Source organism: Meleagris gallopavo, chromosome 3 (genome assembly GCF_905368555.1).
Source record: "Meleagris gallopavo chromosome 3, MGAL_WU_HG_1.1, whole genome shotgun sequence".
Lineage (NCBI taxonomy): Eukaryota > Metazoa > Chordata > Aves > Galliformes > Phasianidae > Meleagris > Meleagris gallopavo.
Window position 1 is genome coordinate 31,812,034 of NC_139406.1, and position 27,112 is coordinate 31,839,145.

Here is a 27,112-nt window from a genome sequence, read left to right on the forward strand (position 1 = left end):
TACGGTGAGGTTTTTTTATTCGGAAATGGAATGCATAAAACAATGACTTGAACAGGAAAGCCTCAATCATTTTAAAATGAAAATGTTATAATTTTATATTCTTGATGACTACTGTGTGGAATATTATGAGGTTACCGGCACCAGAAATGCAAGACAAAGGCCCAAAAACTCACAGTATGTAAAGGTGCAAGAGTGACTTTTCAACAGCTGCATGCAAAAAATAAATGCTGAAACATGAGAAATACCCAAATATCGTATTCTGGACTTTCAGAAACCACTTTAGAAGAATCAATTATTGACTGTTCTGAAATGGCACCAAAAAAGCGACGTATCGTTTGCATTATTTATATCAGGAAAATTATTCACGCCCCTGCGTTTTTTACTACTGTTATGAAATAAGAGTCCCAAATGAATTTGCTTAACAACAAAGAGCTTGTTCCAAACAAATCCAAAACGTACAAGACAGAACAGCCACAGCCTCAGATTTGCATAGACTTATGGATATTTAATGCCAACATCAACAGGTCTACAGTCCTCCTCATTTACAGTTAACAATGTAAAGAGGTCTTAACATAAACATGAGGTAAATATTCACTTCAAGACTCCTTTCCATTGCCAGTAGCGCATAAGAATTTCAGGATAAGAAAGATTGCAGTTTGTGACAGAAGAATTTACGTGCGTTTCCATATCTTTCTGAGACTCAAGTATGTATAACACTTCTGCAGTATCAGAACTAGATAAAATCTACTTCATAGAGCAGTTAAAGACTACTGCAATCTCTCTGCGTTCTTTGAAGTTATTCAATTAATATTTTCAGTCAGTGGCGAACAGCAATTAAATAGCCTTGTAGAAACAGGGTACTATTTAACACAGCAGCTGAAGAATGATTAGGGTTACTCTGTAGTTATTGGCCAAAGGAGAAGCAGAACTACAAACTAGAATTCTGCCTTCTGGATATTTCTGTTTAAATTATTTCAAAGTAAGATGCTTATTCTTCACCAGGCTGGTTTTTTTTTCCCTTTTTCCAGGAAGCGTGCGGTATAGTAAGTGAGCAAAGCCATTCCACCTGAATGATGTGTTTAATCATATAAATACAATGGGGGTAGGAGAAACAGGAGAAGGATCAAGGAATTATTCAATTTGAAACACCAGGGAATTGGCCCTTTATGTCACTCAGATAACACATTATGAAGAATTAAGATGTTTTAAGAGACCTTCCTGGCACATAACAATGATTTGCATTACATGAATACCTACTATGGCAAGAAAAAAAGTTTGTCACCGATGCAGAAAGATTTATACGAACTCGGATACATACTAAAAGAAATCATGTTACAGTTGTTTCACATCTTCATTCCATTTAAGACAACTGACCCTCTGTCATGTTGTTGGCTAAGAAAATGGCTAGAATTTGAATTTTAACACCACCATCTGTCTCTTTTATTTCCAACAGATTTGAAGCTCCGAACTTTCTATGTCCACATATAAATTTAATAATAACTTCTAAAATTTCCATTATTTCTGTTATCAGAGTAGGGTGATTTGTAATTAGCAAACAGTTCAATAATTACACATTTTCTTTTTGACAGCCTCCAGTTTGGCAGTAATGCTTGACTCTGCTGTAACACACTGGTTTGTTTTTTCATTCTCACAGTGGCATGGCATCACACTTCCACTTACTGAGTTGCCTTAAAAACACAGATTTGGATATTAATTACAATGCTCTGGACACTTAAGGTTTTCACTGAAGAGGAGCTTAAATGCAGGAAGATTATTTAATGACATCTGTCAGACTGTGGACCTTGTGAGGACACTGGAGGATCTTGAAATAGAAGGATATCAAAACTAGATTTTTGGCAATATAGAAGATGTATAGTCCATGTAGTTCTGTCATAAGCTCTAAAAATACTCTTATTAAATAAGTTTTTCTTCCTTAAGACCAGATAATAGACGTAATCCGTAGAAGTCCAGGGTCAGAATCTTTAATTATTAATTATTCTCTATGAGCTTTTTTTTTTGGCTTTTCTTCATAGGATTCTCCATATTCATTCACTCTGCTCTTATCCACAGGATAAAGCCTGGCAGGGAAAAAATAAAATAAAACTTGTTACCCAAAAGTTACCAGTCTGCTGCCTGAAGGACATTTAATCAGTTTTCTACTATTCAATTTTAAAACAGAATTCTTTTCTTACCATATTTTCAGTTTCCATTTGTGGCCTAAAAATATGACAGACCTAAAAATTAGCTACAGAAACACCAGATACTAAGACTTAACAAGTAGTCTTGTAACAGGGCCTCTTAAGAGACATGACAGTTTCCCTAAAGCTTGACTGGAGCATTTCTAAAGCAATCCAAGACACTTCTCCAGTTCAAAACCAGGGCGCAGCCCCTCTCAGAACCTGTTTTTAATTTCTAGAAAGAAAAAAAACCTCACCTTGCAAGGAGACCTACTTTACTACTCTTATGTGTGAACATATAAACCTAAAACTGAAATTTGCATTTACCATTCTGGTATAGCATAAACTTGGCTTAAAATTATTGTTTCTTTAGAGAAGTATTTGTCCTTGGGAACTTTATCTTGAACCAGATAGTTGGAAAAAAAAATCTTTACTGTGATGGAGCAGGTTGCCCAGAGAGGTTTGTGGATGCCTCTTCCTTGGAATCAATTAGGGCCAGGCTGGATAAGGCTTTAAGCAACCTGGTCCCTGCCTATAGCAGCATGTTTGGAACTGGATGATCTTAAATGTCCCTTCAAACCCAAACCATTCTGTGATTCTATGATTTAATGACTACAGCATATAGCCTTTCCAGATTGCTTTGTAGTTCTTATACCAATCTGAAGTGTTGTAAAAACTCTTAGGAATATTGAAGAAAGGCATACCATCTTTGGTAGAGATAGACCAGGAACACAACATCATCTCGAAAGCATGCCAGCCTATGAGATGTTGGCATAGTGATAATAAAAGCAAATATATCATCAATAAAGGTGTTGAATGCCTACAAATAAAAGAACAGAACACTTCAGTTAGCTGTCAAGAAACAAAATCATACAAAATGAAGCAAGGAATTAATACAAAGCTATAGGAAACAGGCTTACTAGTGTTATTCAGCAGATACACAGACTATTTCTTATTTATAACAACATTTAATGCTGAAAAACTACTGCAAACTTTGTAGTGCTTTTTTTTAAATGAAGATCATACTGTTTACTGAACTATAGTTAAATTAAAAAGGATATAGGTCTCAACACAAGCCGGCAATGTGCTCTTGCAGCTCAGAAGGCCAACCGTATTCTAGGATGCATTAAGAGAAGTGTGACCAGCAGGTCAAGGGAAGTGATTCTGCCCCTCTGATCTGCTCCCATGAGACCCCACCTGGAGTACTGTGTCCAGTTCTGGGGTCTCCAACACAAGAAGGACATGGAGCTATTGGACTGGGTCCAGAGGAGGGCCATGAAGATGATCAGGGGGCTGGAGCACCTTCCCTACGATTAAAGACTGAAAGAGTTGGAGCTGTTCAGCCTGGAGAAGGCTCCATGGGGACCTCACAACAACATTCCAGTACCTGAACAGCACCTAGAGGAAAGCTGGGGTGGAACATTTTATGAAGGCATGTAATGAGAGGACAAGGGATGTGGCTTTAAACTGGCAGACTAGGTATTAGGAAGAAATTCTTTACTGAGAGGGTGGGGAGACACTTGAACAGGTTGCCCAGTGAGGTTGTGGATGCCCCCTCCCTGGAATCATCGAACGCCAGGATGGACGAGGTTTGGAGCAACCTGGCCTAGAGGGAGGAGTCCCTGTCTATAGCAGCAGGATTGGAACTAGATGATCTTTAAGGTCCCTTGCAACCCAAACCATGCTATGATACTGTTTGAGGTAAGTGAGAGTACTACTGTATGAGAGGAAAAACATGTATTCAACTTCAGCAAAATTTTTAAAAGAAACTGACAAAAAAATGTATTCAAACTCTTTACTCAAATGATTTAAGATTTACAAAATGTCATAGTTCACTTTCATTTTCTGTGGGTAAATTGAAACTTTTGTAAGAACTTACTCATTTATTGCTCTTAAGAACATTAACTTGGCAGCCCTGGGGAGATTTTAAAACATTTTCAGTGCTTTCCTGGAAGCAAACATCCATCCTTTATCCGAGATGCAATTTTCTACACCATTTCTGTTCAGCTAGACATATTCTAGGCTCAGTTTCTGAAGCAATTATGAAATATTTATCACTTTCATCAGTGACAAAATTTAAATTCACAGACATTTGCTGGGAAAGCAATGCAGAGAGGCTCTGAACACACAAAGATGACATTATTTCAACAGAGAAGATAAAGGAATTGAAGATCAGGGCAACTCCTCTGGATCTGTTTCTGATCTATAGAGAAGACTAGTTAGTTCTTCACAGTATACCAGCTTTAGTACTCATCAGATGGTGCAATAAGCTCACTAAAAACATCCGGAAAACCAGTTCAGCAAAGAATATTCACTACTGGGCTAGCAAACAATCTCCTTACAATGGCTTCTCCTTTCATTATCAGAAAGCTGTTATTCTGACTTCAAAGTGCATAAATCCATGTCATAAGAAGGGAAAAAAAGACTTGCTCTTGAACATTCAATTGCTGTTTGTATTATGAAACGAAGCACGAGAAGAACACTGAGGTGTTGGGCAGGAAGAAGTTCTTATTAGTTCCAACAGGAAAGCTCCTTCTGGCAAGTCTAAACTAATCCATCAATCCAAAGTGTTCAGAGAATATGTATGGCACTTCTCAAGCCTGTGCAAAGATCAGTCATGGAAAAAAAAAAAACACAACTTGGCTAGTTAGAAAATGAGGCCTTTCTAAGTTAACTCCCAAGTGAGTGATCCTATGATGATGAAAGGAAAAAAAAGCTAAAAGTTTCATCCTCCCATGAGCATTTAGGCAGTCCTCAAAAATAATGGAAATTGAATACATCAAGGCAACTCATATAACAGTATTTAACTATTTATAATAGCAGCAAAAACTTAGAAAGGTTTTCATTTTTGCCAAAGTCACCCTTAGGAAAAAAAAAAAAAAAAAAGTTGAAATTTTAAAGGAAAAAAAATGCTCTCTTATTTCCAAAACAAAACAAAACAATAACAGAAGAGACCTCAGACTATTTTTTTTTTTGCAGGAGCACAGAAGAGAGCAAGTAACTTTAAATACCCATTAGGAAATAGCCCAAGAAGTTGAACATAGCTGAAAACACTCTTTTCTATGTATATCCACGCTTCACGGTGGTAGTTTCTGGCATCTCTTAACAGCAGCCACATAAATGCTCTTTAAGAAAAGACATTTCAGCATCAAAATTCTGCTATGAAGGTTACCCACCTTTTCAATACTGCCCTTGCATCCTACTGTCCTTTAACTGCTGATATCTCTTTGCAATTATAAATTCTGCCCAAAATTGTGGAATTCCTTCCCTGCGCCTTTTGTTCCTCTGTATTAAAAACATTCTAATTTATCTACTATGGGTTTGAAAAATTAGGACTATATTTTTATTTTTGGACTGATTACTGTATTGAAAACTATTTAGTTACTATGCTGTTATTATCTATACTCCAATCTGTTTCTCCCAGATGGCTCAATACTCCTTCAAAATATAAAATATCAGAAATCTGGGCTGTTGCTGTGGGCTCACAGAAATGGAAAAGTTGTAACAGGCACTCTGTTTTAAGACTTCATTTCTTTTATCACACATTATCTTTTCAGAACTGAACAGAGTATCTTGAGCAGCTTCTAATACTTCCTTTTGAAGCACTTACGTTCAGGAGAATTGAAATATTGGCCCAAAGGGCAAATAAAGGAAACTTGGAAACTCAATATTGGGTGTTGCTTGTCCTCCCTATCAATGCAAGGAATATGCCTGGGCATAGATATCTGGATGGATGAATACAATATAAACCACTCAGACACACATGGAGGTGCTTATGGGTGTGTAGGTATCAAAGTGTCAGTAAGCTGACTTATTTATTTTTAATAAACTCACTTCCCCTGCCCCAAGGCCTCACGTTAAGCCTTGCTACAGCACTGCATCATTTCCTACAGACTGAGTAGTGGGGACACCACATGACAGCCTACCACACATTTGTCACTACACTTCCCAGAAGCTGGGAATTACCACACAAGCAGAAAACAATCTGTACTTTACTTCTGTCTCTGGTATCTCCCACAACTTGCTAAAATGTGGCCTCTCAGTGCTCTTATATACTGAGAATTATATTTTGTTAACGTAATCTCTTTTTTGCTTTATTAAAGTATTAAATTGAACATTAAATCATTTGCAAGGCCAACATTTATACACACCTAAGACAGGTGACAGTAGAAAAAACAACATTACCCACGTCCTAATTTGGAGATTCTCTTTATAGGAAAGTCATTATGAGAATCAGATTTATTTTTCCTTAAAGAACAGTTGCAAACAAATTTGTTCTTACAGGCAGTTTAGTTCTTGAAACAAAAAGAAAAGCACTCACAGCCTTAAGCTACATAATACTTAGTTGTTTTTCTCAGAAAATTGTTTTCAAAATGACAGAACCAGTCTTTAAATTAGAGCTTTACTTACTTTGTATGTAAAAGCCTTCCAGGGTAAGTGTGCAACAGATTTCATCTAGGATGAAAAGAATGTATTGTTTGTATTAAAGCCTGAAAGAAGACACTACAGCAGTTGCTTTTTATTGCTTTTCAGTTCTCACCTTGTAATTTACAAACAGCTGGGGCAGCATAAACAGGAAACCAAAAGCATACACTCCTGAAGATAAAATACAGAAAACTTAACAGACAAAGGCAGAATAGAAGTATTGTTTCACAATTAGAGAATTACAGATTTTCCTAATGAGAATTAACCCGTCTGTTCCAATTTTAGTTGATTTTTCTCCCTTTCTTACTGCAATAATTCTGGAACCTAAGTTATTGTTCCACGCTGATGCAGGTGATATCAGTGATTTTTTGAGTCTTTGTCTCCACTGGAAGAAGCATGAATAATAAAAAAATAAGAAGGGACTCACCATTGACAAAGCTGTTAATCAGCCAGGAGTACCAGCTACAAACAAACAAGACAATCCAGTTACTTTCTCACCTCAACCAAAACCATGTACCTGTCATATAACATCTACACAGCAGTACTCTGACAACTCCGAGAAGTGGATCTGTTGAGAACTGCTTTATACACAAACTGAACACTTTACACCTCCCTTTGAGTAGAAGGGCTCCAGAAATGCTGCTGACCAGTTCGCAGCTGATGCTTCACATCCAACAATTCTGGAGAGCTTTATTTTGTACTTGTATACCTTTGGAGAATGTTCTAAGATTTCTGCACCCCACCTGGCAATACTGCACACTGACCTCTGTCAGTATTTCTAACACTGTATTCTCAATGTTAAGGAGGCACTTGACAAGGCACCCTAAGAATTTCACAGATTACAGACCACAAATACTGTTCAATGCAAACCCCTAGAAGTAAGCACTTATAAAAGATAATGAGAAAACACAAGAAATCTACATTTTTCTCTCCTTAAATCTAACAATCCCTCCCTACAGATGTTCAATGGAGCAAACCCTTAGCTCCAGCATTAGTAACGCTACAGATGGCTTAGATGGTACAAATTCCATACTTCTGCTTGTAACAGTTGATAGCAGAGAGCTGTTCTATCTGCTGCAGGTAGAGAGTGAGTGCCAGAATTTTTAGATGCCATATATTTGTTAACTCATGAGACAAGAACCTTCTGAACAAGCTATTTTTCTAATAGCAGAAATGGCCCCAAGTTTTGGTACAAGAGTTATAGAACACGTAGACAGCAACAGAAGATTCTCCTCATGTTATTTTAAGGCGATGCTTGCTCTCCTCCACATCCCTTCTGGGCCTAGAAACTATGAAAACAGCCTACACAGCCATCACCAAGCATGTGTTTGCAGATTTTTTTCCTAGAGCAAAGTCTCACAGCTATCTACTTGTCTGCTTTTCGCAGTCAAAAGTGAACTAGCTGTATTGTTTTCAGGGAAAGCGGACAGGAGTTTCACCTTCTCCTGAAATACAGACCCTTCAGCTCTCGCTGAAGTCTCGCAGTAAGTCTGTGGTTTGAGGGAGTACAGGCTCCTTTCTTAAAAACACTTCTGCTTGTTTGTCATCCTACCTGCCATATTTCTCAAGGGAGAAATCCCTTGGTCAGAGCAAATAATCTGAGGACAGTTTTTGCTTCTCTTGATTGCTGAACTCAACCACAGTAACCTCTTATCTCTCCCTGTCATCTTATCTGGTCTCTGAACATCAAAGAGAAGCTTTCTTCTTCCTCTTGTGATTGACAGCTTAATCTTCTATGCAAATTATTGAATATTAAAGTAATATCAGATTACTTGTGAAAAAACACAGCTTGAAATAAGCGGTAGTTTACAGGGTGTTAAAAAATGGCTACAATTTCCAGCCTTAAATTCCATACAAGTCTACACTTCCTAGCTTGTAAGTCACACAAATAGAACTGATTTCTATATCCCATCATCTCCAATTAATTAATACAGAAAAAATGGGGGATGTTTCAAACTTTTATAAGATCCTTTATAGATTTACAGTACCTTTTGTATTTGACATTCAGCAAGGAGTAAGCTGCACCTCCAATACACAGTGGATAGAGTAAATATGACAAGTATTTCATAGCCTAAAGGACAAGCAAAATAGTTTATAAGTTCGCATTTTATATACAGCAGACTTTTCATGGCATCATCTTGAAGACAGCCACATCATTTTTTTTTTCCCTCAACATCTTTTCCTATTTTTAAATGTCTACTATTATTTCCAGAATGCTTCAGTTCAAGAGATCCTGAAAATTCCAGTGCTCAGTTGAGACCACCAAAAACCTCAGTACATAAGCAGTGTGGTCCAATTTGAAAACAGCTCTCACTTAATACCACTGTTGCTACCTATGATCAATCATTCCACTGGCATAAGTAACAAGAACAAATACTGATTTTCAAATCTGTAAGGAATACACACGAAGAGTAACTTTTCTTCAGATACGTTGCTTGCCATTCTGCTTCTCAAAAGATGTTTCAACAAGATTTCAGCTTCAAACACAGAAGTAATTCAAGATTTCTGCCTGTTACAGATGTACTGATATCTGCATGTGACCCACAGATTAATGTCATAACTTCTAAATTTTTCCATTAAAGAAAGCAGATGGTATTCCTTAAGTCTGATGAGATTTATCTGAGACCTGATGAGCTTTACAAGAGGACAAGTTTCTGGAAAGCTACTTTCAATCACTCATGACTTATTGGTGCAGATATATTAATTGCTAGACAAAATTTCGTAATTTGTTGTTTCATCTAGTTTGACATCCTTAGTACAGATGACATTTTCTTCAAACACTGTAATTCAGCTAACAAAGAACTCTTTTGCTATTTCTTTTCATAAATCATTAGAATGAATCTTCACTATCTGATCATCTGCATGATGATGATCCCCTTAACAAGTATGAGAAGATGAAAAATACACTTGTAGGAATAAAACGAGCACAAGAGCAGACCACATACATAGACTTCATATTTCAGAAGTCAGGGATTCCTTCTTACCTGGGTATCATATTCCTCAGTTTTCTTTTCAGAATCATTGGATGCACCAAACTGCAATACATATAAAATATATAATCAAGACAGAACTGGAAGAAAAGGGCTGACTCCCTAAATAGAGACTGAAACTGCAAACTAACTTGCGTATACAGTCAGAAAGGTAACAGTTCAAAAACCTGATCAGTTCTTCCGTACAACAGTCATACAGATGTCCTGCTCAGTCTGCTGCATAGCAGCAGGGTAACCAAAAGATTTAATGTTTTCCTTCATATTTTACACTGAACATCCAGGACTTTTCTGCTTAGGAAATACAGCTGAAACAGTTCACGGAGCAAAAGCAGAGTCACATGACAAAGCATCTGGCAGTTAGAGGAAGCAATTATTAAAAACGATGACCATTTCATGTATGAAGACATCATTTATGGATCACACTCAATTCCATGTTTGTCAATTGGTTCACTAAAAATTTTCTCAAGATTAAAGGCTAAATTCTTCTATAATTAGTGGTAGTATTATTTTTAAAGCAGCATTTTCATAAGAATTACAAATGGTCCAACAGTACTACTATTGAAAATACTGGTCAGCAGCCTCTAGGCAAAAGATCAACATTTGGCAAGTGACAACTTGCAAAGTGCAACTACTTTGCAAATACTGCCACTTTAAAATAAAAATATATGATGAACTGGATTTTCTTTTCTGCAAGTTGTTGTTTTGAGCATGTGGATACTTTGAAATGTCAGTATGAGTACTAATCAATTTCTGCTTCCAGACCAAAATAATATTACTCTTAACAAGACAGACCAGCTGTGTTCCTGTAGTCTTACAAAAATGTCAAAGTCTCATTAAAAGAAACACATTTCTTCAACGTTGTTAAAGGAGCAAAGCTACAGTCTTCTTAAGTAAAGACTTCCAACGGAACAAAAGTCCATCCAGTTCTTCTTATGAAGTAAACTCTTAAGATTAGATAACTGTTTCTCACCAACAAAAGGAACTATTTAAATGTAGGCTGCCCTTTAATCAAAGGTGTCTTTTCCCCAAATTTCACCAGACAATGAAAGATTTGAAAGAGACTACATTCATGTCAAAAAAATGGAAATATTGCCTAAATTTATTTTAACCCCTGCTGACGCTGCAAGTCCTGCAAACAGTTTTTGGACTTACAGTTCTTACCCAGAGGACCTGTAAAACACTTGTCTTGTTCCCAGAGTATGACACAACCTCCTTTAGTTCTACCATAGAGAATTTATACCTACGGCTTCATGAAAAATTCAGTTCCTTAGTTTAAATCAAAATGCCAGTTAAGTGGCTTTCCAACACAGTAGGCAAGAGCACAGTCCATCTGCTAAGATTCAGAACGTATGGGGAATTCTGAGGCTTCTCACATCATAAATACATACAAATTGCTGCTGCTTCTACAGAATTGATCAAAGAAACTCTTACATTTGAACCTATTTATTCTGCTATTTCATTTCAGTTATCCGTAAGAGATCTTCACATCACAGAAAATCACAAGTCATAGAATCCTGCAGTTACTGTTAAGAAGGTAAAAAACCGAAGAGTGCAAACCACTGAAGTGTTGATGTCTACTGTACCTGAATTTTGGGTTGTATGCCTTGCCACTTGATTGTCATTTTCAAAGCCTTCTTCACTTTCCAGAGCTGTTATTAACAAAAACAAAATTTGTATATAAAGAATTACCCACAGGAATTTCTTATGCAAGGTTCAGATAATCAGAACCAAGATCCTAGAATATTTTAAGCACTCACTGCGTAAAGCTGTAATAGTCTGATTTCAGCACACTGTCTGAATGTTAATACAATGGTGTGTTCCTTGACAAGTACAACACTGAGAAACTGGGCTACTAAGTCCCCATATCAGCTGAGGTACTGTAAGTGAAGTAACAGAGTACTTTCAGGATATCTGGACTGCAGTGCCTCTATGGAGTCAGCTGCTCCATAGTGAACCACTGTGAACCTCAGGGCTCCAGCAGCCACCTGTTAAGCAAGTTTTTCCATAGCACCGCTGTTCAAAGTTTTCACAAAAGCTTAAGTAGTTTTATACATGAAGGTAAAGTCTTAAGGATCATATTGTGACTTCGCATTCATATCTGCAACTACAACAGATGTGGTCAAAAATTCCACACGAGAATTCCCAAATTTATTTTTATATACTGAGAAATCGTTAGATCTGCAAACAACACTAGGTAGAGAGATTCTTCCTTCCTATTAGGGCTGATTTTGTGCTTCACTGTACCTACGTGGGCTCCTAAGGAGTACCTGCAGCCCATTGGCCTGGTGAGCAGCCATCAGTCCCTCCCTCCTTCCCCAAGCACCTCAGTCACAGCCAAAGAGAAAACTGCAGACCTGAGGGCAGTGTCTGATGGCCCACAGCCAGCTCTTTGCCAAATGTGTCTGTGAAAGTTCGCTGACATGGTCACACATGCCTGCTCACTAGTGATGCATATCAGTGATGTGACAGGAAGGAGCCTCAGCATAGCTCTGTGCTTGGCTTCCACAATATCAGCTGACACATCCCAGAAAACACCTATACTCCCAGTTTTGTTATTTGATAAAGGGACAGCAGTGTTTTTCCAGTAACGACTTTAGCAACCCTCTTCTACATTAAGCTACAAAATACTCTGCTAAGCAATACTGGAAAACTCCAGACACAGATGATGGATGTTTCTGAGAATACTGCTACTTTGTTCTAGAGCTTTACCAACTCACCTCAATCACAGCACCAATGCCCGCAGGGATCAGTACCAGTAAACTCGTTTGCTCATCCAAAAGGAAAAGAAATATTACTACAGTACTAAAGCACCGCCAAAGCACTAGATGGGAAAAAAAAAAACAAGTTTATCAATATTTACATAAACAGTTGAGATGACGGAAGACTGTTGGCCTATTTAATTTAATTCTATCCTAAGCTGTTTAAGTATGAACTATATACATCTTGATAGATCAAACAGTCCTAGAAAATCTATAGACCCCCACAAATCTATAGACTCCACCCTTCTCGTGGAGAAGCTGTCTGCCCACAGTTTGGATGGGTGTACGCTCTGCTGGGTGAAACACCAGCTGGATGGCCGGGCCCAAAGAGTTGTGGTCAACTCTTTGGGCCAAATGGATTTAACAATGGAGTTAAATCCATTTGGCAGCCAGTCACGAGCGGTGCCCCTCAGGGCTCAGTACTGGGGCTGCTTCTATTTAACATCTTTCTTAACGATCTTGATGAGGGGATTGAGTGCACCCTCAATAAGTTTGCAGATGACACCAAGTTGGGAGGGAGTGTTGATCTGACAGACGGGAAAAGGGCACTGCAGAGGGACCTGGATAGATTGGATAGATGGGCCAAAGTTAACGGCATGAGTTTCAATAGGGCTAAGTATCGGGTCCTGTGTTTTGGTCACAAGAATCCCAGGCAACCCTACAGGCTTGGGGAGGAGTGGTTGGAAAGCTGCCTGATGGAAAGGGACCTTGGTGTACTGATGGACAGTTGGCTGAATATGAGCCAGCAGTGTGCACACGTGGCAAAGAAGGCCAATGGCATCTTGGCTTCTATCAGTGGTGAGCTGGACTAGGGAAGTCATCCTACCCCTGTACTCACCACTGGTGAGGCCTCACCTCGAGCACTGTGTTCAGTTTTGGGCACCTCAGTACAGAAATGACATTGAGATGCTGGAGCAGGTCCAAAGAAGGGCAACAAGGCTGGTGAAGGGCTTGGAGAATATGCCCTATGAGGAGAGACTAAAGGAACTAGGGCTGCTTAGTCTGGGGAAGAGGAGGCTGAGGGGAGACCTTACTGCTCTCTTTCAGTATCTGAAAGGTGCTTACAGTGAGAGTGGGGTTGGTCTCTTCTCACTGGTGACAGGATGATGGGAAATGGCCTCAAGGTGAGGTCATAGGGAGGTGGTTGAGTCACCATTCCTGGATGTGTTAAAAATCCTTTTGGATGTGGTGCTCAGGGACATGATTTAGTGGAGGGTTGTTAGAGTTAAGGTAGTAAGGTTAGGTTGTGGTTGGACTTGGTGATCTTTAAGGTCTTTTCCAACCTGAGCAATTCTATGACACAGACAGTCAGAATAAAAAGACAACTAAGGAAAAAACCTTTTAAATGAAATCTTTATCACATGAGATGGAAGGAAAACCAACACTATCCTAGTACTATTATGAACTAAGTTCCTGAAATCTGAAAGGCTGTGAGGCAATGACAGTTCTTGAACCTCATACAACTGATTTCATGCTTGCAAATCGTAAGAACTACATTTTAGGTTTATTCCTCGGGTTTTGCAAAATCCTGAAGGCATCTAAACGTCTATCAAGCAAGTCTCTAATTAGATTAAGCAGGGACAGAAAAGGGGAAGAGTTACAACACACTCAGACACCAACAATCACGCTGTGCCTTTTCAGAGTAATTGCCTGTCACACTTCTCCCTTAGGAAAAGAAAGAGATACAAACAGAAAGGTAACGAAGGTTTAATAAAGGGACAATAGAACCATGAGTTAGTTACTGGAGAATGAAAATTGGTATTTCAATAGTAAGATTAGAAAATCCTTTGTAACTCAGTCTTTCCAGTTTGACTTAACTACTTAACTGGCAATTAAAACTTAAATTGAAAATTCTCTGTGCCACTTTGGATTTTTATTGACATTTTTGTTTGCAAATACCAAATGTAGTATAAGTTTTGCCTTATAAAAAGTACTCTAGAAGACAATAAGCAGATTCTGCACATAAAAACCATGCTGCTGTTTATCCTGATTTTGAATGCCTAATATTTTCTTTGTATTGATACTGCTCACATGTTTTCATCAGTCTGCAAATATGACACCATTAGGGATAATCTCAGAGGCCAGGTAGTTTCAGGTTTTCCAGTTCTGTTTATAATCACAATGGATAATCTATTAGAAAAGCAGTCAGTAAGTATTAATGCCATAAGCAAGGCTGAGGAACGTTAAACTCAAGTGTCTGTGGCTGCATGCTACCTTCATCTGCCTCTGGGAAGGCTTGACGTGATGTCAGACCACTGTTTCTCTCACCCTTCCTATATCCTACTCAGTTCAACCCCCATCATACTAACAAAGTTATAACCAGCCTGCTAGCTATTTTGTTATGCAAAAAAAACCAACTAGTTTTGCCATCATGGATAAACTACAGTTTCAATTTAGAGTAAGAATAAAAGCACACAGTATATATTATACAGCACACACATAATTTTGCATGCTGGGCCATACCTGCTTTTGTAGACATTCCAATCATGCTTCTCTTCTTCTTCCAAAAACTGATATCATTTTTAAATGCAAGGAAATCAAAGAGAAGCTGCAAATAGCAAAAAGAACACTCATTTTCTTAACACAGGCACTAATTAAAGACTGCCAGTTGAACAGTTAAAAATGCATTAAGATCGTCTGTGAACTAAAAATTAGAACAAATAAAAGCTAAAGAGAAAAAACTGTTTTAAAAGCCCGGGCTCCAAATGCAGTGTGAAATAACAGGAGGAACAGTAGGTAGTGTTTCTACTCTAACACTGCACAATGCTGCTTCCCATAAAGAAAGTTAGTGGCCCAGTACAGGATAACGCATGGCAGAGGACAGAGAGCTGAATACCTGCAGGAACTGCTCAGCTCTTTGACAGACCAGGGAAAAATCACACTAAATTCACTAAGCTCTTTGTACCAGACTGATAGTTGAGGCTTGGATAGCAACGAAGTTTCAACAAAACCCTACAATGCTGCAAATTAGGGTCTCTCTCTATTTCAGCAGTAAGGATTTTACAGTTAACAGTCAGGCCAGGTTTGATGGAGCTCTGGGCAGCCTGATCTAGTATCAAATATGGAGGTCAGTAGCTTGCATGCGGCAGGAGGGTTGGAGCTTGATGATCCTTGAGGTCCCTTCCAACCCAAGCCATTCTATAATGATTCTATGATTTGGCCTAAACTTTAGGGATTTTTTAGCATTAAATTTATGAATAACAAATATTTTCTTCAGTGGTTTTAGTACCTTTATTCAGTACATTTTTCAGACTTTTCCTCACACATTCACTGCCTTAAAAAATAAGAAGCATGCATTCAAGAAATTCTTATAGCACACAGAAGAAAAAAATATCAGACTACTGACATCTTACTGTCTGATAAACAGAATGAAAAATTAGAGAGAGATATGGTTGGGAAGTCTATGACTTTCAAACCCAATTAATTTTATGTAATGCAGGTATAAAAGAAACGTAACATGCTCAACAAGTTCTCTCTCCCAGAAGACAGGAATTGCATTGCATGTAACTGTAGACATCAAAGATGTTCAAAGTAGAACAATGAGACTTAAAAACACTGTCCATCGAAACAAAGATTTATGTTTATACCATGTCACACCCCGTACTGATGGAGAGAAACAGAACAAGAAATAACTATGCCTAGAACTACAAGCTCTGCAATTTACACACATCTTTCAAGTCGATCTAGATTTCTGCAGGGGTTAGTAGCCAGAGACTCAAACTCTATCAGTTTGAGTCTACATAATACCCTACTGGTACTACTACTGCTGTAGCTATGCCACTGCAGTGATAACCTTGCGATAACTCAACTTAGCAGAAAGCTTGAGCCACTGTTGACAGGTAATTAATTCTTGGATCTCTACTTGAACTCCAACTTAAAAAAAGTAAAAGTGAACTTAAAGGTTTTATATTTCAGTCAAGATTATTACTTAAGACCTAGTTACTGTTTCCAAGAACAGTTCTCTGTAAATGAAAGAGCTGAAGTGCAAACACCTCCCCCCCTTTTTTCATTATATTCTATAATACCTGAAATCCAAAGTTATTCCACTTACATGAAATGCTGCTACAAAGAAGGTCAAAGCCAGAAAGTACAGGTTAGTGTCAACAAAAATTCCTTTCACTTCATCTGCATCCTTTTCTGAAAATCCTAAGAGAAAGAAGTAGTAGACAGTTAACTGCTGTTATGCTAGAGTCTCCTTTGAAAGGAATCCTCTTATTTCACCATCATATATTTAGGTAAGGAAATATAAACCCAAAACAAGATGGTAGCTTTATTGGTAAAACCTAAATCTACATATTTTTTGGCTAGTTATTAGGCTAGCCTTAAACAAAGCCCATCAGTTACAAGCAGACAGATGTGCCTTTAACATATTGTACAACTACAGAGCATACGCTGAACTGAGACACGAATGGCAAGATGCAGGAGGTCATTCCAGTGCAAGTAGGAAGAATAAGGATTATTCAACTCTGCCTCTGAACTCTTATATTCTAAACAAGAAAAGCAAGCTTCACAGTAAAAACAAAAAACAAAAAAAAAAAAACCAACAAGAAAAGGAGTACACTGAGGAAGACAACAAAAGTCAGTGAGAAACTTAACAATACGTGTAGCATCAAATCTTTTGATGGCCCTTGTAGAATTAATTTGGAAGCTTCTCCTTGAAAAGGAGAAAGGAAAAGCATCCTCCAAAAATCACAAGCTGTAAGCCAAGAACATATTCACCACTGACTTCTGAAATCAAAAAAGGAAGAATGCTTTCTACTTTTTTTATATACTGGACAATCATTATTTCAAAGAGAGCTGTGATAAATACGGTTGCCAGAATGAAGGACTGCATTTGGCAAATGACAGCTACAGCAAACCTCTGAACTTCTTCACTCAGCGTGAAGACACTTTCTTCATGAAGCAGTCTCAGGCCCCATGATTAAAGTCTAAACTTCTCAGAAAAACTGAGCACTGTCAGCAGTTCTCATAATATGGATCATCAAATTCTTTGGCAAATAAGTGCCATTCTGCCTCATTTCACAAAGTCTGATGGCTAACATGATCTGGAAACCGGCTACTCAAAGTTGTAACAAAGTTAGATCCTCACAAGCTACAGAGCTTGTCTATAAATTTAGACTTTCATACAGTCCAGAAAAAGCAGGAATTAGACACACAGAGCATGCTAATGTACAAGCTTCTAAATCATATTTGGCTTTCACTTCTCAGTTTCTCTGTATTACCTTATAAATTCATAACTGAAGTACTTGACCTGAGTCAAAGTGAGAGGCAAGTCAGTTCTGAAGTAGCAGTAGTAGTTTAATCAGAACCAGGATTTTTTCCTGATTCTCAGCTCAAACCCAATGTCTTTTTGCTATGCTTGCCTGTGTTTTGCCATGGGTATATGGTTAGAGTGACCAGCTACATATAGCTTATATAAGAACTGATCTATCTTTTCCACTCCATGGATGACAGAGAAAAACTGTGATCAGAATGTTCTCAATTGTGGCCACTTACACTTTCTCAATAGGACTATCCAAACAAAATTGAAAGTTATTTCACTTCTGTCCTCCATTCCTATCACGTGTCAACATTTTGTTTCTACCCTGCCTTATTAAAGTAAAGCAATGTTAAGATTTATAACAATAAATCTTTTTACGAGCTATCCAGAAAACAGTTCCTCCTTTGTACTTGAAGGAAAGAAGACTGTTGTTTTTTTCTGGTTTGTTTATTTAGTTTTCACCGAGAGTCATTAAAAAGAAAAACATACCAAACTGCTGGAGGGAGTACACAGCATCCTGCATGTGGATCCAAAACCGAAGTTTTCCAAGAGATATTTTGTCATATGACACTGTAAGAGGTAGCTCTGTCGTTGAACGATTTATGACCTGTATTTCAAAACAGAAATAGCTTCTTTTTTAACAAAGGAGAATTGCAACAATCACATTCACTCACACTTTTGAAACTAAAGAAACATTATATCACATTATGACTTAATCACATAATTTTAAATCTGATGTCTTAAAGGCTTGAAATCTTTGTGAGTGGCTTTTTGTGTGTGTGTGTGTGTGTGTGTGTCCTTGTTTGTTTGTTTGTTTTTTCCCCCCAGAAATGCTAAATGATCAGTTCGTTTTGTTCAAGTTCTTAGAGAAACCTCATTGTTACTGTAAACAAAAGCCCTTGAGAAGTTTACATGAAGTTCCCTCTGCTGGTCTCAGTTGAAGTGAAAACAATGTGTTTAAAGAAATTTTCCATTCTGACACTTCTTCTGTGAAAGCGTACAAGAAGGTTATGCTAAGCTACAAGACACACACACATACAAAAACCATATTCTGAAGGACATAGCCAGACCTTTACTAAATTGAGGATGTTTCTGAAATAAATGAAGGCAATGGTGGCAAAGCAAGATGCTGCTGCCTGTTCAGAAAGGTGAAAACAACACAGCTAAAGCTAAGTAAGATATTCTACCTGTAAAGCACAGCATATGAGGTGCTGCAAATAAGTTCAGTTTCATTCTCCGGTCTCATCTGCATTTCAATTATGAGAGATATCTAGGGCCTCCGTAGGTCGAAAAAAGACTTAAATTGACATAGCTCTTTCTCCATGACAACTGACCGTCTCTCAAATAGGTTTAAAACAAAATAAAATTGTCCTTAGAAATAGTAGAATTCTCCACAGCTATTTAGGCACAAGTTCAGGCAACATGTTTTAAATTTTCAAGGAGAGCTTACAGCTACAGCCAGGCAGGCCCTCTGGATGCCAATGGTTTAAGACCTATTGATCTCAGCTTCTTCTTACTCCTCAGTCAGAATCCCCATCTCAGAACTGTTACTCTACACTTTCTACAGTAATTACTTAGCTCTCAGTTAACAGAGGTGAATAGGTTTCTTCTGGTCCTAATGTTGCAGAAAATGCTTTTAGGGTCCCCAGATACCAAGGTCAGATGTGGACTGAGAATTATGTTGGCTCTCCCTTTCCTCCAGTAATCTCACTGCTCTCTCAACATTTTTCAGAGAGAGCAATAGAAGACATATACGCAAGGGAGAGAAAGGGAAGCTGGGAGAGGTTTGACAAATCCAGCAGAGATTTGCAAGGGATATCCAAACAGGATGAAAATCAATGGGTTAAAGCTGAAGGCTGAGGATGCTAGAAAGAGTCTGCTGAATGCTGTATGTTGATCTTCCAGGCTTCTCCTTTTAAAAGGATGTCTATAATCTCTCCATTCTCATTCTAGCTTCTTATTAAAGTTTTCATCAACATTTCAGGGAGAAAAGGAAAAGAATTTTTACCTGCTCAAGGCAGACAGGAAACAAAAATTTTGCAAATATATGGGCAAGTAACATGCAGCAAGCACCACCTGGAGTAACAGACAAAACACTACTAAAGAGTAAGGAATGACGCAGAGAGAAAATCAGACTGCCATACAAGATAGAGACAGAATTTTCTGAACACTAAAATCAAATTAAACAGAAGATCAGTAGGATGAACTCTTTCTTAATGAGCAACTAGAAGTCTACAAGTACTAGCTCAGTTTAGTGATCTCAATCACTTTAAGGCAGCACATTCCAATTGCACCTCCTGTGATATAGGTGACAACTGTGGGAATGCTATTAACACGAGAATGCTGAGGTTATTTGTAAATCAGGTACACAACCAGTTAGAAGCTCATATGAACATACAAACTTAACAATGAGCTGTGTTAAGAAACGCAAAACAAAGGACAGTGACTGCTGATAAAGACATTACAAGTGTACCTAAAGAAATGCTGGACAGAACTACCTGCTACCAAGATTTGTAACTGAAACGCTCAGGGGTTTATTTTCTCAAATAAGCTTGCAACAGGCATCCTTAAATAATATTCTCCCAACATTCAGCAGAAAAATTCTTTGTCTAAGCTAAACTTTATGATTTGGAATGACAACCTAGAGGGCGTACGGAAAGCTTTCATCTACCAAGACTCCTACCTAGAAGATGCTGAATATTACATTATCATTTAACAAGCAGTAGCTCTTATCTCCACGTTACTCTAGTACCATCAACATTCAGTATGCTCATTTTCCTAGAAGAAAAAAGAAGCAGCTCTGGGACACAAACACAACTTCATCAACCAGCTCAGGGAGTCATGTGATTGCTCTCACCACAGCTGATGCTGCAGTTTTCTCCTCATCCATCCAAAAGGCAGGAACAATGGAACCCAACCATCTTTTGGCAGAATAGAAGAAAGTGTTTGGCAAATATTTCTGCAAGGATGGGGAGTTTCAAAACCCAAATGCAGACTGCAGCTGACCATTAAGTCAAACGACACTCATTGGTAGAATCCTTTAGTCACTTTGTAATGGATTTTCATTACAGTAAACAACTTATGAAGAAAATTTTAATTACAGCAATATTTAAGATTACTATTAAATGTAATTAAAGGCATTCTATTACTCACCATCAAATCTTTCACTCTGTTGCTTAGCTGATCAATAAATAATATTGGAAGGTAATGCACTGTCTTCCCCAACTGAACCCTAGGATGTTTAAACACGGATTTTATGACTGTGGTGACCTAAAAAACTCTTCTATTCAAGTTAGCACTCAATCAGCACTTTCAGATCTACCCATACAGGTATTTCCCACCATCTTTCCAAGCACATTACACTCTAGCACACACCAAGAAGCAACTGCTAGCCTGGTCTCCCATTGAGAGATGTCCGTAAAATAGTATGCATTCCATTTTATTCTTTTCAGTTTATTTTTACTTTTTTTTTGTAGAAAGAATAAGCAAAAAAGAATGAAAGAGAAATTAAATCAGCTGTGATGACGCTGAAGCTGTCGCATGAACAAGGATAAAGGAACTTTAAAAGTCTGTCAAAAGAGAAACTTGCTGACCGTATATTTGCATCCTTTGTCTCAAGTATTCCTCTCCTACTGCAACAACTCTCCACCACCTCCCCAGCTCCTCTACACCCTCGGTGACATCTACCAGATCAGCAAGAGCAGATGCTCCACTCAGCATGGGACTAAGTAGAGTAATGGCTGGCTGGTATGCACCTTAAAAAGCTACATACTATCAGCAGGATTGCACAAGGACATAAATCTCTCTCTTCCTGAACAGAAGCACTTGCTGGGGTTGCTCTATCATCTCTCAAATCTGCACAAAGCCAGTAGTAGTTTAACATCCTTTGAGGTCTCTATAAAATTTACCACTAGAAAACTGCTTTGTCAGTAACTTAGAGAACTGTTTGGCCTAGTGCCCCAAAAGGGACAAATTCCTGAAGTCCTTCATTAGGGAGGCAGTTATATACACTATAATGTACTCAGAGTGGAAGTCACATAACTGAGCTTTTTAAAGTCTGAAAATAGAATTTTAGTAGTTCACAAAGAAGTCTCTATCCATGTTGATAAAGACTGCATTCTAAATACTCAAGGAGTAACAATAATACGAGGTATTAACTTCAGCATCAGAAACAGTTTGATTCTTTAAATGAAGAGAGTTCAATTTCTACAAAATAACTACAATTAAAGCTACTGCTAGTAGAATTGAAGCAGGCCATTTCATTTCCAAACTATTTCCTGTATAATACAACAATAAATCAACACTGACTTATATCTAGACACGACCAGAAAAGATTCATCAACTCCTTCCTGTTTTGGGTCTGTCTAATGACTTGCTTGGTTTATCTATTCTGGTTGGGAAGCTATTTCAGAATCCCAGTGTCTGCTGACTAAGCAACTCCTTCTGATTTTAAGAGGATACTTGTGGAGAAAGGCATCAACATACGGCAGCACCAGCCAACACAGAGCACTACTGATATGGTTAACACTGGAAGCAATTTAAGCGAGCTGCGAACAGAAGCTACTGCCCTTCTAAAAGCTCACTTTTTAGTATTTTCTTGAAAAAAGTGACATAATGCATGAAAAAACATTGACAAAATAGCATAAAGCAGAATAAGCCAGAGAGAGAGAAAAAAAGATGGGATACAGGAGATCAGCTGTGCTACTTAAGCACTTACTGTCTACACAGCTAATCTGCATGTGAAGGATAACTGTAAAGGTCAAGAGACAAATGCTTTAGTGACCAGAAGTATGATTTGAGAACAAGAGGGTACGAAGCCTGCTATAGCATTTTACTTTTATCTCTGTAGTTCTGTTTTGTGTTACCATGGTAACTCCCATACAAAAAGATATTTTAAACTCTTAACTGCTTAGGATCAAGATATTACCAATAAGGTTTTCAAGTACATAGTACCTCATTATTGTCACTACTGAAATGCAGGCATTAAAGAGTGCCTATTCTTGTCTCTTAAGCTCAAATTTAAGCAAAAAATACTAAAAGATCATTTTCACAGAAATGTGAATTAAATTTATATTAGCAATCCTAGCAAAATTAAGTCATTAACTTACATTTTCATGTAACGGTGAACATCAGCAGGGAGGGATGATCCATCAAACACAAAATCTTCCACCATGACATTCAAGGTTAACCTTGATCTCCAGTGAGAGACAGGCTCATCTAGAGCACTGGTCTGTCTTTCTGCTTCAATTTGCTTTAAAAATACAATAAACATACATACTTACTGCTTAACCATGCAGAATTCTGAACAGGATAATAGTCTAAATCACAGACAACTATGGAGTCGTAAGCTGTATCACAAAATAAATGTTAAGAAACTTGATTTTAACCACACCAAGTATTTTGCTTAACTACGATAGAATGATTGTAAAGACCCACCATAATTTGACACTGAAAAACATCAGTGCTCTTTCACAACCCAGTTCACTGAGAGTGAATATCCCTCCAATTTATTTTAATGCCTTAGGCATCTGCATGTATTGAAAACATCAACTCAAATGTGAAGATAGTACAGTATTCAGATGTTACTTCCAAACAGACAAAAGGATGATCAGCTACACTCATCTTGGGGAGTAAAGAGATCAGATCACTTGGTTTGAACTTCTGAGCCTCCAAATACTGTATAAAGCTGTGCCAAAGCAGACTAAGACTTGAGCTTTCAGCTCTCCAGGGCATTTTACTTGCTTTTCCTGGGATAGACACCATCTACTGTCACTTTTTAATGCTGGACTCTAGCTTCAATTCCTTTTCAATTTTATTCTAACAGGGTTTAGGAACAGGACTAATAGCTACATCTGTATTTCAGATTCCAAAAGATTCTCTAACTCTCCTTAAATACGAGGCACAACACTGTAAATATTTCATTACATAACACCATTTTTTTTCCCTCTGATGAATAATTATAGTAGTAGCCCTTAGCAAATACTATCTTATTCTCTTGAAATGAAAGAACGTCCTATAAGAATATCCCATAGGAAAAGAAGCAGTACATTTTGGTCACTCAGCAGTGTCAGAGTTAAGTACGTATCACTATTTTGCAAAAGCAAATTACTTCACAGGAATCTGATTCACTATCCAAAGCAGCAGAATTTTGTTACAGAAGAATACACTATTTCTACGAAAAGCAGTGAACCCTTAGAAAATTAATATTAACTAGGGAAATATTTTAATAGCAGCAAGTTTAACAGTGGGCTCTACATTTGCTGGGCTAAATGGCCTTCTTTTAGTGTATGAGAGGACGGTTGAGAAGAATGGGGGGAGGTTGTTTGGCCCTTTTTTTTTTTTTTTTAAACATCCCCACCACTCTGTAGCATAGCAGATGCTAACACTACAAGTGCCTACAAAAGAAACGCATTTTCTTTCCCCACTTGTCCTCCTACAGGTGGAAAACCCACCTACCTGTGTGGTTGACTCTCCAGTGAGCAAATTAATCTCTTCTGGTTTAGGGACCATGTACGTGGTCAGAGGGCTTACTATATGCACCTGCTTACCATCATGCCAAGGCAAAACGCCCGCATGATGAAGAAAGATATATGCATATAATGTGCCATTATTTCGAGTTTTCTTTGGTACAGAGACATTCACTGTCCTAAAATACAAAATAAGGACATTATGAGATGAGACGTTGAAATATTAAGTTGTTACAGATAGGGATCACTGAAAATGTTACGATGTTCTGAAAGCAAGCAAGAAAACGCACACCTCATTAACATGCCCTAAAGAGCCATAGCTGGATGGGATCAGTTCATATACTCCAGTATGTTACCACAGTGTCTGCTTTACTGTGTTTTACTATTATCTCAAGATACGTTAATCTTTGTCCAGCATACCCTTCCTTACTCTAGACAACAGGACCACATTATCAGTATTGATGTTTTTCCCCTGCCACTATGTTGTATTGTCAAAATTATGCTAGGATTTGTAGAGAATACCCCTCCAGGTGCTGAGTCTGTTCAGAGATTGTATGCATCATTTAAAAAAAAAAAAAAAAAAAAAAAATCAGGAAAAAACCAAAGTCAAGCACTTTACCTTCTCAGCTATAGCGTGTTGAACACAGAACTATGTAGAGCCTCAAGCACCATGAGTTCACTCTCCTTGCGTTTGCCAAGAAAGCATCCTTACCACTTTGCTTTTTTTCCCTCTGGATACTTTCACTGGTATAGCAAGACTGCGTTAGTAAAACAGTTCTATTTTAAAATCTGCCACAGATTAACATGACCTAAATCACAGAAGTTCACGTTTTTTTATTACAAAAAAGGCAGAACAAGAAAGAGCTGAAACGAATCTTTGTCAAGAGAGTGAAAAACAAAACCGCTGCTCTAAATAACAAAATTGAGGCAGCAAATATAAAGCAAAAAACACTTCTAATCATTATATACATCTCTTTACAATTCAAGAATGCACTCAAAAATTTATCTTATGACAAGATCTTAGTAGTAACATCCCTTCAGAAGATCTTGAAACCCTAAAACACCAGAAAAGTTTTACTTCTATGATTACTAGCACTGAAACAGTTATACACAAACTTGTTTTTATAGCACAACGAAAGATAACACTGTTTGACTTCCAGGTTCTATTCAAGGTCTGAAGTCACAGCTGTTAAGAAAAAAAATCATGTACCTGATAGACTACGTATATGTTATTAGAGAAAAGTATCAAGCATTTCCAGGCACACTGACACAGGATTTTCACAATGAAAAGCCATTTTTACTATCAGTACTATCAGTTTGCTATTGCAAAACATTTGTTTACGTAGCTAAAAACAGTACATTGATGTAAATTAACCAATGTTGAAATAATACAGCACAACTAGTAAGGTATTTAGAATGGGATTTGAAAATTACTGCAGTCAAATCAGTACAGCATCTGAGGTCTGTAAAATCTATATGAGAGAAACAAGCACTTCTGTATTTGCTAGCAAAGCTTTGTTTAGAGAGGATTTCTTTCTTGCAAACGTGAGATGTTCAACATGGAGCTTCTGGAGCAGATCCAGAGGAGGGCCACTAAGATGATCAAAGGGCTGCAGCACCTCTACTATGAAGACAGACTGAGAGCTGAGGCTGTTTAGCCCAGAGAAGCAGAGACCTGCTACTGACCTTCCAATACTTAAAGGAAGCTTACATAAAGGAAGAATGGTTTTAAACTGAAAGAGGGAAGATTTAGATTAGATCTTCAGGGGGAAATTTTTTACTGAGGGGGTGCTGAAGTACAGGAACATGTTGCCCAGAGAAGCTGTGGTGCCCCATCCCTGTAGCTGCTAAAGGTCAGGTTGGATGGGACTATGGGCAGCCTGAGCTGGTGGGGGGGAAGCCCTGCCCACAGCACAGAGTTGGAACTGGATGATCTTTGAGGTCTCTTTCAACCCAAGCCATTGTATGATGAATGTAATAAGGCTAACAGCCCTCTTATTGACACTACGTGAACTCAGTGTACCAAGTCTTGCAAGGCAGGACTGTGCTGTCATTCATGAAACACTTTAGGAACTTCTAATTAAGGACAAAAACATACTTTTAAATACCTTTTTTTTTTTTTTAAACCTATAGCAGTACCTTGTCCTCAGCTCCAAAGCTGATATCCAATTCACATCTTCCCTGCCTCAGCACTGCCTCTATAGTTCACACTTTATGAACATAAGTGCAGACCAAACAGACCACAAAGTAAGCAAGAAGAACTTCAATCCAAAACCAAAGAATACAAGAACAACTCTATTCTTCCAAGATTACCATCATGAATAGTCAACACACTTATTTCATGTGAATTCCCACACACGTGTTATTCAGGCTACAAACTGCAAAAAACAGGTCACACTTCTAAGACTTACCTTTCAAATTTTGACTCAATATCAAAATCCTCCACGTTCAAAACCAGATCTATGTTACTCTCAGCACCGATGTTTGACCGCGTGGTAGTATAAACACTCAGCTGAAACGGCAAAGACAGCAGAGGGGAATCACGGCACAGAAGCATCAGCCCACCCACCGGCACTCTCAGGGCGGGGATCCGTAGTAACGCAACCCCACTACTTCTCCGAGCATCCGAGCACCGCCGGAGCGTTCCTCACCTCCCGCTCGCCCCTGACACCGCATCGCTCGGGTTGGGGCCAGGCCCGGTCCCGCCGCTCACCTGCAGCTTGGGCCGCCGCGCCAGGTAGGGCCAGACGCAGGCGGCCGCGCCGCCCGCCGGGCAAGGCCGCGTGTAGACGATGCCGTACATGACCCAGCACGTGTGCGCCACGTACACGGCGAACACCCCCACCGCCAGACTGGTGAACGAGCTGCGGCTCAGCATGACGGCCACCCCCACGGCCGCCGCCGCCGCCGCCCGCGCATCCCCCGCTCCCCGCTCAGATCCTCCACCCCCGGCTCGCCGTCACTTCCGGCGGAAGCGGCCGTCGCACTTCCGGTCGCGCCCCGTCGCCTAGCAACTGAATTGGGGTGGGGCTGG

General features: G+C 38.6%; 1 protein-coding gene across 1 annotated transcript; it reads right to left on the reverse strand.

The window, feature by feature from the left end:
* On the reverse strand, window positions 1-27,048 carry CLPTM1L (CLPTM1 like). Its single transcript, XM_085220576.1, has 17 exons — window positions 26,792-27,048; window positions 26,490-26,590; window positions 24,068-24,257; window positions 22,720-22,862; window positions 20,765-20,843; window positions 18,101-18,218; window positions 16,403-16,497; window positions 14,815-14,899; window positions 12,310-12,413; window positions 11,176-11,241; window positions 9,587-9,637; window positions 8,591-8,673; window positions 7,030-7,064; window positions 6,718-6,773; window positions 6,588-6,632; window positions 2,882-2,997; window positions 1-2,078 (listed from the first exon to the last, which is right to left on the reverse strand). Exons 1-17 carry the CDS (start codon window positions 26,954-26,956, stop codon window positions 1,994-1,996), a joined length of 1,617 nt encoding a protein of 538 aa, XP_085076702.1. The 5' UTR covers window positions 26,957-27,048; the 3' UTR covers window positions 1-1,993.
* Window positions 27,049-27,112: the final 64 nt, after the last annotated feature.